Source organism: Oncorhynchus mykiss, chromosome 23 (genome assembly GCF_013265735.2).
Source record: "Oncorhynchus mykiss isolate Arlee chromosome 23, USDA_OmykA_1.1, whole genome shotgun sequence".
NCBI classification, from domain to species: domain Eukaryota; kingdom Metazoa; phylum Chordata; class Actinopteri; order Salmoniformes; family Salmonidae; genus Oncorhynchus; species Oncorhynchus mykiss.
This window is the reverse complement of record NC_048587.1, coordinates 24,188,164-24,200,208: the sequence shown is the minus strand read 5'-3', so window position 1 is coordinate 24,200,208 and position 12,045 is coordinate 24,188,164. Positions and strand designations below refer to the sequence as shown.

The 12,045-nt window shown below is 40.5% G+C and overlaps 1 protein-coding gene across 2 annotated transcripts in view; it reads right to left on the bottom strand.

The window, feature by feature from the left end:
- The window catches only part of LOC110502474 (SH3 and PX domain-containing protein 2A), an 89,333-nt gene extending 83,838 nt beyond the window's left edge, over nt 1-5,495 (bottom strand). The window contains exons 1-2 of one of the 2 annotated variants that reach the window (XM_036959993.1): nt 4,958-5,495; nt 56-136 (exon numbers count right to left, since the gene is read on the bottom strand). In XM_036959993.1, coding sequence (XP_036815888.1) covers nt 56-136; nt 4,958-5,029 — 153 coding nt within the window. In that variant the 5' untranslated portion in view covers nt 5,030-5,495. The remainder of the gene's footprint in view (nt 1-55; nt 137-4,957) is intronic. The other variant, XM_036959992.1, reaches the window with a different exon arrangement.
- Nucleotides 5,496-12,045: the final 6,550 nt, after the last annotated feature.

Genomic DNA, 12,045 nt, shown 5'->3' with positions numbered 1-12,045 from the left:
GATCAAACAGATACTGGGGAATGGTTCTACATCATTGTTCTATGGTGAAACTTACCTGGAGATCAAAAAAAGTGCTGTATCTCCTGTAGATGACATGAGAGGTGGAGTCAGAGTATGTGACATTGATGAGGTACACCTACGGAAGAAAACACACAAGGAAGACTTATTAACAACAAAGTCCCATTCATCAAAGACACATAATATCATTTAGTTTTGACTGTCCCCAAACTTACATAGAGCATTCCCTTCAGACTAAACTTCAAGAGGTCAGTAGAGGTCAAGTTAACTCATTAGGCCTGTCTGTCAGCACACACCTCATTTGAATCCTGTGTGGGGTCATAGAGGGGGTCAACAGCTTTTAACCATTTGCCACTTTATTCTGGGTTTGAAATTCAAACACCTCAAGGAAATAATCCAATATTTTCACTTCATTGGCTCTTACTTTGATAGTAACTCCAGCTAGTTAGGTTACATTTCCGAGTATTTTACAATCTTGTTTTGTCAGACTCTAGTCTACAGCTATGGCATAGATTCCACAGGGGGCTGTTGGCTATAACTATATGGCTAGAGTGGGAGCTCTCCCTGGCACTCACTATGTGCCACAAACACTTGGGCACACCCTTTCTTCTACTGCAGAAACATATGCTATTGTTCTGCATTTGCATGTGAGTTTTGAGTGTTGTTACACATGGCTACAATCTGTAAAAATGTAAGTGTCCTACGTGAAATCAAGTCTTGATTTTACATCATAGTTCACTACAGAAATAATGTGTTGCAGGGTGGAGCAAGTTCCTGTGCAGTTAGTGCTGACGGCATGACCAAATGCCATGGATAATGGGTTTAGAAAACAGTGTCTTAAAGTGTGGTAAATACAGCATGTCTACGAGAATGGATAGAGAGTACATTTTGAGCTGTGCAGTTCATGTAATGTCAGTTCAGACTAGAGGTCGACCGATTAATCAGAATGGCCGATTAATTAGGGACGATTTCAAGTTTTAATAACAATCGGAAATCGTTTTTGGACACCGACTTGGACAATTTTTTTTACACCTTTATTATCCTTTATTTAACTAGGCAAGTCAGTTAAGAACACATTCTTATTTTCAATGACGTCCTAGGAACGGTGGGTTAACTGCCTTGTTCAGGGGCAGAATGACAGATTTTTACCTTGTCAGCTTGGGGATTCAATCTTGCAACCTTACATGCTGACCAGACCGGGCACGTCGCGTGCGCGAGCGTTGCAAATTAAATTTAGAAATCCATGTTATTCAATTGTTGCACCCACACTGCTCACGCGCGCCAACGAGCGTCTGCGACACCAAGGGCTAAAATAGAACTCATTCCTATTTCTGACGCAGATCGTGCTAAAAGTCCTGCCTCTCCCATCTCCTCATTGGTTTATAGAAGCAGGTACCCACGTGCCATCTCCTCATTGGTTATACCCACAAGGGTGACTGAAAGACGAACTGTTTTGCCAGTAGTTGTGGTAATACAATTAGATGTGATCACCATATAAGTTAAACGATGAAAAAGCCTGGAAGGAGGAGAGATGACTAGAAACGATTAGGTTGGCCATTTTATGTGTGGATTAATTGTCAGAGTAGAGGTCCTTGTGCATTTCAGGTAAAATAACAACTCAATGTTTATATCCCATGACAAATTAGCTAGCAACAGCAAGCTAGCTAAATAGGACAAATTAACGTTAGCTAGCAAGTGCAAGCTAACTAGCTAAATTGCCATACATGTTTCATAATTTTCGACCTGTCCCCAATTTAATGTCATTGGTTCAGAGTTTGTTTTGATATTTTAACCTGTGTGTCGTGATCGTGTTTGGTGTGGGGGGGCATAATAAATGTATGCACGATAGCGCACGATGGCGCACGAGCGCAGCCGGTTTGGGTTCCGTGTTAAAGTTAACTAGTCCAACTCTCGTAACTCGTAACAGGCAGTCTCCTTGTGGAGTGCAATGTAATCAGTTGGTTAACCTGATTACATTGCACTCCACAAGGAGACTGCCTGTTACGCGAATACAGTAAGAAGCCATGGTAAGTTGCTAGCTATCATTAAACTTATCTTATAAAAAACAATCAATCAATCATAATCACTAGTTAACTACACATGGTTGATGATATTACTAGTTTATCTAGCGTGTCCTGCGTTGCATATAACCGATGCGGTGCGTAATCGCAAAAAAGGACTGTCTTGCTCCAATGTGTACCTAACCATAAACATCAATGCCTTTCTTAAAATCAATACACAAGTATATATTTTTAAACCTGCATATTTAGTTAATATTGCCTGCTAACCTGGCTCGTTGCGAACTCTGTGAAGACTATTTCTTCCTAACAAAGACAGCCAACTTCGCCAAACGAGGGATGATTTAACAAAAGCGCATTTGTGAAAAAAGCACAATCGTTGCACGACTGTACCCAACCATAAACATCAATGCCTTTCTTAAAATCAATACACAGAAGTATATATTTTTAAACCTGCATATTTAGCTAAAAGAAATCCAGGTTAGCAGGCAATATTAACCAGGTGAAATTGTGTCACTTCTCTTGCATTCATTGCAGTGTTTATGCAACAGTTTGGGCCGCCTAATTTGCCAGAATTTTACTTAATTATGACATAACATTGAAGGTTGTGCAATGTAACAGGAATATTTAGACTTATGGATGCCACCCGTTAGATAAAATACGGAACGGTTCCGTATTTCACTGAAATAATAAACGTCTTGTTTTTGAGATGATAGTTTCCGGATTCGACCATATTAATGACCTAAGGCTCGTATTTCTGGGTGTTATTATGTTAAAATTAAGTCTATGATTTGATAGAGCAGTCTGACTGAGAAATGGTAGGCAACAGCAGGCTCGTAAGCATTCATTCAAACAGCACTTTCGTGCGTTTTTCCAGCAGCTCGTCGCTGTGCTTCAAGCATTGAGCTGTTTATGACTTCAAGCCTATCAACTCCCAAGATTAGGCTGATGTAACCGATGTGAAATGGCGAGCTAGTTAGCGGGGTGCGTGCTAATAGCGTTTCAAATGTCACTCGCTCTGAGACATGGAGTGGTTGTTCCCCTTGCTCTGCAAGGGCCGTGGCTTTTGTGGAGCGATGGGTAACGCTGCTTCGAGGGTGGCTATTGTTGATGTGTTCCTGGTTCGAGCCCAGATAGGGGCGAGGAGAGTGACGGAAGCTATACTGTTACACTGGCAATACTAAAGTGCCTATAAGAACATCCAATAGTCAAAGGTATATGAAATACAAATTGTATAGAGAGAAATTGTCCTATAATTCCTATAATAACTACAACCTAAAACTTCTTACCTGGGAATATTGAAGACTCCTGTTGAAATGAACCACCAGCTTTCATATGTTCTCATGTTCTGATCAAGGAACTTAAACGTTAGCTTTTTTACATGGCACATATTGCACTTTTACTTTCTTCTCCAACACTTTGTTTTTGCATTATTTAAACCAAATTGAACATGTTTCATTTTATTTGAGGCTAAATTTATTTTATTGATGTATTATATTAAGTTAAAATAAGTGTTCATTCAGTATTGTTGTAATTGTCATTATTACAAATACATTTTTTTTTTATCGGCCGATTAATCGCTATCGGCTTTTTTTTGGTCCTCCGATAATCGATATCGGTATTGAAAAATCATTATCGGTCGACCTCTAGTTCAGACACCTCATTTGTTCGTATGACGTATATTTATTATGGCAGTGTTTTGGGCCCAACATTGTACTGCTGAATGTACAATACAGATGTAGGATTTTAATTTGAGCCAGTTTGATACAGTAGGAAAATAATACTGCAGCAACAGAAAATGTGAATAATAGATACATTTTTCATAAGGGAAAATCAAGTCCAAATTTTAAAAGTGGAAATTCCAAACTTCAGATGCCTTTTTAAACCTGAAATACACTACATGTTTTACATTCCCTGCATTTCAGGAACGTTCTCCTGGAACAGGGTGATCTGATTAAGATCCTACATTTGCAAAAAAAATAATAATAATAATAATCACATTCCTTTAAAATAATAATGGGTTGCAAACTTGCAATAAAATCCAACATGGTATCTGACCATATCCACATCACTCTGCATGCAAGTCAGCATAATATCTGCATGACTACCAATTTCTCAAGACTTTGTCAAAGATCAAATTCTACAAAATATCTCCATGATGCAGGATATTAAGCAAAAACGCCTGCCATTAAAGCTAGGGTATGTGGATACTGTTATTAAGTATTCTTAGTAGCTAAAAGCCAAAGGACATAGGGCTTTGTCCAAGGCAAGTGAAAAAAGGGGTTGTCAATACTTGTCATTGTCCCATTTGATTCATATATAGTATAGATCATTTTGTCATTTTAACAACAAGTTCAGCGGTAGTACTGTAGTTTCCAAGGGCTCTCCCAGTTCTTGTGTCCAGTGTTCCTCTCTTGCCCGTGCAAGGAAGTCACACTGGAACCTTGGACACAAAAGACAACTGTTTGCTTCTTTCCTCTCTATAAAACAGGATAAGCCTTTTTCAGTTGCTTAGCTCATGAGATTTGTTGTATGTTTTCCTCACTGGACTTCGCAGGCTAGCAGCATCTCCTAATGTGACACCCCAGGGGGAATGATTTGCACTGGGCTTAGGGACCTCAGGGAGGACTGGTTACATTGATCCTCTCTCTGCTTAATTAATCCTATTGGACCTGGTGGACTAATTTATTTTCCTCCATAGAGACTAGCATTGTTCCCACTTGTCCCAGTGCATTAAGTCTACAATATGGATAACTGAGGTTCTTACTTATTGACAGAAGAATGACCACAAAAGTATAATAAAAGAATAAACCTGTGCACGTATTGACAGTAATAGCCCAGACAAAACTTCAATGCATTGTTTATGATCATGAAGCACAAGTCAAGTGTCTGGCACTGGCAGAGACAATTAGAGTACTCACGTAATGTTTAGAGGGATTCCGCTTCTTCTGCACAGCCATAACCTTCACTTCAAGGACCGTTCGGACCTGCATCTTGAACTTCAAAAATGATCATACAATCCTGTAATCCAGCTGGCAGAAAATGACTAATGTGGGGGCTCCTCTTATTGTCAAAAATAAAGTTTCAGCAGGTCAATCTATCAAAGCGCAAATCTCCTATAAAGACAATGTAGGCCAAACTAAACTTCCATGTTTGTCAAGTAAAATGTGGCGTAGCAATGCACGTATTGGAGCGCTCAGATCCACTACATACATACAATCAATGCAAGTTGCCAGCTTCCAGTCGCCGTTCAGATCCACTACATACATACAATCAATGCAAGTTGCCAACTTCCAGTCGCCGCTCAGATCCACTACATACATACAATCAATGCAAGTTGCCAGCTTCCAGTCGCTGGTTATTTTTGCTGAGCAAGAAAAACTGTGAACAACACACTGAACAGAGGGAGGATGGCAATTCGCGAGCACATAATGCAGAGCACTGCGCAGCTTCAGCCCTCCTTGGAAGAAAAGTAGGTTGGACCTTCTGTTCTTCTTCGGTATCATGGTGTTAGCGCATTTTGTTCGTGCAAGCAGCGGTAATATGTGTTCAGTCCCCTTACATTTTGTGATACAAAAAATAAAAATGATGATGCAAAATTGTAATAATAATAATAAGTGCACAACCAACTACTCCTACACCTACAGTCGGGAAGTTTACATACACTTAGGTTGGAGTCATTATGTATGTCCTGCCGTACATACCTACACTTAGGCTATGGTCACAAGACTCAGGCCTCCTAATTGTCCCTAGAATTTTGAAGCAAACAGCTGGAGGCAGGGCTTTCTCCTATAGAGCTCCATTTTTATGGAATGGTCTGCCCACCCATGTGAGAGATGCAGACTAGGTCTCAACCTTTAAGTCTTTATTGAAGACTCATCTCTTCAGTAGGTCCTAGGATTGAGTGTAGTCTGGCCCAAGAGTGTGAAGGTGAACGGAAAGGCACTGGAGCAACAAACCGCCTCTGCTGTCTCTGCCTGGCCGGTTCCCCTCTCTCTACTAGGATTCTCTGCCTCTAACCCTATTACAGGGGCTGGGTCACTGGCTTACTGGTGCTCTTCCATGCCTTCCCTACTTGAGTGGGTTGAGTCACTGACGTGATCGTCCTGTTTTTTTTAAATTCTCCTGTCTTATCCGGTGTCCTGTGTGAATTTAAGTATGCTCTCTCTAATTCTTTCTCTCGGAGGAGGACCTGAGCCCTAGGACCATGCCTCAGGACTACCTGGCCTGATGACTCCTTGCTCTCCCCAGTCCACCTGGATGTGCTGCTGCTCGAGTTTCAACTGTTCTGCTTGGGTTGTGCCGTGGCGGAGATCTTTGTGGGCTATACTCCGGCTTGTCTCAGGATGGTAAATTGGTGGTTGAAGGTATCCCTGTAGTGGTGTGGGGGCTGTACTTTGGCAAAGTGGGTGGGGTTATATCCTGCCTGTTCGGCCCTTTCCGGGGGTATCGTCGGACGGGGCCACAGTGTCTCCCGACCCCTCCTGTCTCAGCCTTCAGTATTTATGATGCAGTAGTTCATGTGTCGGCGGCCTAGGGTCAGTCTGTTATATCTGGAGTATTTCTCCTGTCTTCTCGGTGTCCTTTGTGAATTTAAGTATGCTCTCTCCAATTCTTTCTTTCTCTCGGAGGAGGACCTGAGCCCTAGGACCATGCCTCAGGACTACCTGGCCTGATGACTCCTTGCTCTCCCCAGTCCACCTGGATGTGCTGCTGCTCCAGTTTCAACTGTTCTGCCTGAGGCTATGGAACCCTGACCTGTTCACCGGACGTGCTACCTGTCCCAAACCTGCTGTTTTCAACTCTCTCGAGACAGCAGGAGCAGTAGAAATACTCTGAATGATTGGCTATGAAAAGTTAACTGACATTTACTGCTGAGGTGCTGACCTGTTGCACCCTCGACAACCTCTGTGATTATTATTATTTGACCCTGCTGGTCATCTATGAACATTTGAACATCTTGGCTATGTGTTACAGGAATTATATTCCTCTATGTTTTAATACCCAATTAAAATTAAACACTCTGTCAATTCCTAAGAATTTGTAAGACTCTTATTTGCATGAAATGGACAGAGACCAGTCTCAAAATCTATCAGCAGCGTTTATTCTCGAGAGTACTGAACATGATACAGTTTACCACAGATTATAAACTGAAAATGACGTCATTAGTTTTCGTACTACCCCGTCTCATCAACCAGCAGTACAATGGCTGTATAGTTCACAAGCCTTCCCACATTGTCTCTCCCTACTAAGATAATTTACGATGCAAGCCAAGGTCTACCTGTGTAGATAAGCATTCTAGCCAGTCTGGCTATAAATTCATTCATTTCTACCAAGGAACAGACAGTAATTGTTCTACTTCTTGATTATATTTACACACATTATATTCAGTACTAGGGTTGAAAGAAAATTCATACATCTATACAGTAACATAACAGTATTCTGATTAGTCAGTCCTGATTGAAATGTATACATAATTAGTCATTATTGATAAAAAATCCCTTAACACTATGTTCTGTTATAATTTCCACCCGGCACAGCCAGAAGAGGACTGGCCACCCCTCATAGCCCGGTTCCTCTCTACGAGCCCTCTCTCTCTCTCTACGAGTTTTTCCTAGCCACCGTGCTTCTACACCTGCATTGCTTTAGGCTGGGTTCCTGTTCAGCACTTTGAGATATCAGCTGATGTAAGAAGGGCTTTATAAATAAATTTGATTTGATTTGATATGAATAAAACTATTTTTTTTTAACCACTCAACAAATTTCTTGATAACAAACTATAGTTTTGGCAAGTCGGTTAGTACATCTACTTTGTGCATGACACAAGTAATTTTTCCAACAATTGTTTACAGACAGATTGTTTCACTTATAATTTACTGTATCACAATTCCAGTTGGTCAGAAGTTTACAAACTGTACACTAAGTTGACTGTGTCTTTAAACAGCTTGGAAAATTCCAGAAAATTATGTCATGGCTTTAGAAGCTTCTGATAGTGGTGTACTTGTGGATGTATTTCAAGGCATACCTTCAAACTCTGTGCCTCTGCTTGACATCATGGGAAAATCAAAAGAAATCAGCCAAGTCCTCAGAAAATAAATTGTAGACCTCCACAAGTCTGGTTCATCCTTGGGAGAAATTTCCAAACACCTGAAGGTACCATGTTCATCTGTACAAACAATAGTACAAACACCATGGGACCACGCAGCCGTCATACCGCTCAGGAAGGAGACGCACTCTGTTTCCTAGAGATGAACATACTTTGGTGTGAGAAGTGCAAATCAATCCCAGAACAACAGCAAAGGACCTTGTGAAGATGCTGGAGGAAACAGATACAAAAGTATCTATATCCACAGTAAAACGAGCCCTATAACGACATAACCTGAAAGGCCGCTCGGCAAGGAAGAAGCCACTGTTCCAAAACCGCCATAAAAAAGTCAGACTACAGTTTACAACTGCACATGGTGACAAATATCGTGCTTTTTGGAGAAATGTCCTCTGGTCTGATGAAACAAAAATAGAACTGTTTGGCCATAGTGACCATCGTTATGTTTGGAGGAAAAAGAGGGAGGCTTGCAAGCCAAAGAACACCATCCCAACCGTGAAGCACGGGGGTGGCAGCATCATGTTGTGGGGGTGCTTTGCTGCAGGAGGGACTGGTGCACTTCACAAAATAGATGGCAACATGAGGTAAGAAAATGATGTGGATATATTGAAGCATAATCTCAAGTTAAAGTTAAAGCTTGGTCGCAAATGGGTCTTCCAAATGGACAACGTCCCTAAGCATACTTCCAAAGTTGTGGCAAAATGGCTTAAGGACAACAAAATCAAGGTATTGGAGTGGCCATCAAAGCCCTGACCTGAATCCCATAGAAAATTTGTTGGCAGAACTGAAAAAGCGTGTGTGAGCAAGGAGACCTACAAACCTGACTCAGTTACGCCAGCTCTGTCAGGAGGAATGGGCCAAAATTCACCCAACTTTTCGTGGGAAGCTTGTGTAAGGCTACCCAAAACGTTTGACCCAAGTTTCTGAAAACTGTAGATTAAAGAAGCAATAAAACAGTACGTCTTTAGACTCATTGAGTATCTGGAGAATCAGCATTTGTGGGTTCGATTACAGGCTCAAAATGGCCAGAAATAAAGGACTTTCTTCTGAAAATCGTCAGTCTATTCTTGTTCTGAGAAGTGAAGGCTATTCCATGTGAGAAATTACCAATAAACTGAAAATCTCGTACAACGCTGTGTACTACTCCATTCACAGAACATCACAAACTGGCTCTAACCAGAATAGAAAGAGGAGTGGGAGTCCCGGTGCACAACTGAGCAAGAGGACAAGTATTTTATAGTGTCTAGTTTGAGAAACAGACACCTCACAAGTTCTCAAACTGGCAGCTTCATTAAATAGTACCCGCAGAACACCAGTCTCAACGTCAACAGTGAAGAGGTGACTCTGAGATGCTGGCTTTTAGGCAGAGTTCCTCTGTCCAGTGTCTGTGTTCTTTTGCCCATCTTAATCTTTTATTTTTATTGGCCAGTCTGAGAAATGGCTTTTTCAATGCAACTCTGCCAATTGTATCTGACATGTACTTTACTTGCATTAAGGGTTGGATGGAAACCTGGTTACTGTGGCACTTCCAAGTGCTACTCAGACATTCTGGAAGAAAAATATCTGGCATTGAACTTGGTAGAAGTAGTTGTGTGTATGTTTTCAACGAAGGATCCCATCTCCAGTTTCCATACATTTACCACCTAGATTACAAGGGTCAGATTTGCTTTAAACAATTTCATGTCAGCACAATGCATGTACAAAATCTACTAGAATGATTAGCCTCATATACATTGTCTGCTGGTATCGTTTTTAAATAGAGAACATATAGCTCAACGATATGTAAACAATGTGTCAGTTAAGCTATTATCTGCTTCAGATGTACAATGTTAAGGGGTGCATTGCAAATATCCATAAGGCAAATGCCATCATACTGTATGCCAGTTGTTCCCAACTCCAGTCCTCAAGTACCCCCAACAGAACACATTTTTATTGTAGCCCCGGACAAGCACACATGATTCAAGTTGTCAACTAATCATCAGGCCCTCAATTAGTTGAATCGGGTATGTTTGTCCTGGGCTACAACAAAACATTGTGCTTTGGGGGGTACTCAAGAACTGGAGTTGGGGACCACTGCCTGTAGGCCTATGGCTGCAATGGCATTGCATGCCATTATCAGCTGCAAAATGGGTTCATGTGGCTGTTATCTAGAACAAAAGAGTGACAATCAAATAAAACTAGTTGGCAAGCTTACAACTGAACAAATATGTATTGTGCATTAAAGAATACAACACAGAAAAATTGCCCTCTTTATTGCAGGATTGGGTTATGTGATTAATCAACACTAGTTAATCTAGAATAATAGTTAACAATGAAAACAAGTTTAAACATTTAAGTTCAAAGAATCAACACTATTTCATATAATTAAAAATTGTACAAGTAAGCTAACTCATATTTAAAGGTTAGACAAGTAGGCTGTTATTACTAAAGCATAATTTAAGGTGAACAAAAGTCAAAATTCCATACCAGATGTGGCCAATCTTGCTTCATCTACTAGGTGAGCAGACTTCTATTCCAGCCAAGCAATAGCACACTTAATTATCAACTAATTAGGTTTGATCAATTGAGTCAGGTGTGTTAGTGCTGGGTTGGAATAGAAGCCTATATACCCAATATTTTTTAACTGTATTTTTGTTTACAGAATTTGCTAACCCACATATAACCCATGGTGTACAAGGATGTACCCTTATTCTCTTAGGACATTAATTGGGAACTCTTCATCTGCAGACAGGGTTTCACAACTCTGTATCTGAGTACAGAAAGCATCACAAAGAAATAGGCTGCATTATACTCAAATTAGACAGCACTGAATATTATGTTACTATATCTTACTGTCCTCAGTATCTCACTAGGGACTGGAACTGGATAATATTTTCATAATGTCCACCCACAAAGGTCACTGCCCAATTCAGAGTAACCTACTGTCCCTTCTCTGCTAGAACTGCTAGCTATTCCTTTCACCCTCTTCCATGGCTGTTAGCTAGCTAGCTTCAAACACATTTAGAGTTACAACAATAAATACATAAAGATAACTAGCTAATATGAAGTTAGCTAGCTGGTGATAATTGAATTCACTTAGCTAGCAATACAGTATGTTAAGCTAGCTAGCTAGAGATCAACAGCCAATCTGACAGAGCTTGAAGAATTTAAAAAATAATAATGGGCAGATGTTGAACTATCCAAGTGTGGAAAGCTCTTACATGCTGACCAGATGGCTCGCACACGTACGTCCGCATGCGCCATTGCACGCATGTTGATTTTGTCCACCCACACCAGACGCGATCAGGACATGCAGGTTGAAAGATCAAAACAAACTCTGAACCAACTATATTAATTTGGGGACAGGTTGAAAAGCATTAAACATTCATGGCAATTTTGCTAGCTAGCTTGCTGTTGCTAGCTAATTTGTCCTGGGATATAAACATTGGGATGTTATTTTAAAATAAATGCACAATGTCATCTACTCAATTAATCCAAAGATAAAAGGGTAAAAGTATTTTTTTCTAGTAATCTCTCTTCCTGCAGGCTTCTTACTATTCTTTGGACTTTATATGCCAGTTGGCAACCAACTTTAAGGTGCATTACCACTACCAACTGGACTGGAGTGTGGACCTCAGTACATCTTTCAATCACCCACGTAGGTATACAGTGGCTTGCGAAAGAATTCACCCCCCTTGGAATTTTTCCTATTTTGTTGCCTGACAACCTGAAATTAAAATAGATTGTACTATTTGATTTACACAACATGCCTACCACTTTGAAGATGCTAAAAAAATGTGTGTGAAACAAACAAGAAATAAGACAAAAAAACAGAAAACTTGAGCTTGCATAACTATTCACCCCCACAAAGTCAATACTTTGTAGAGCCACATTTTGCAGCAATTACAGCTGCAAGTCTCTTGGGGT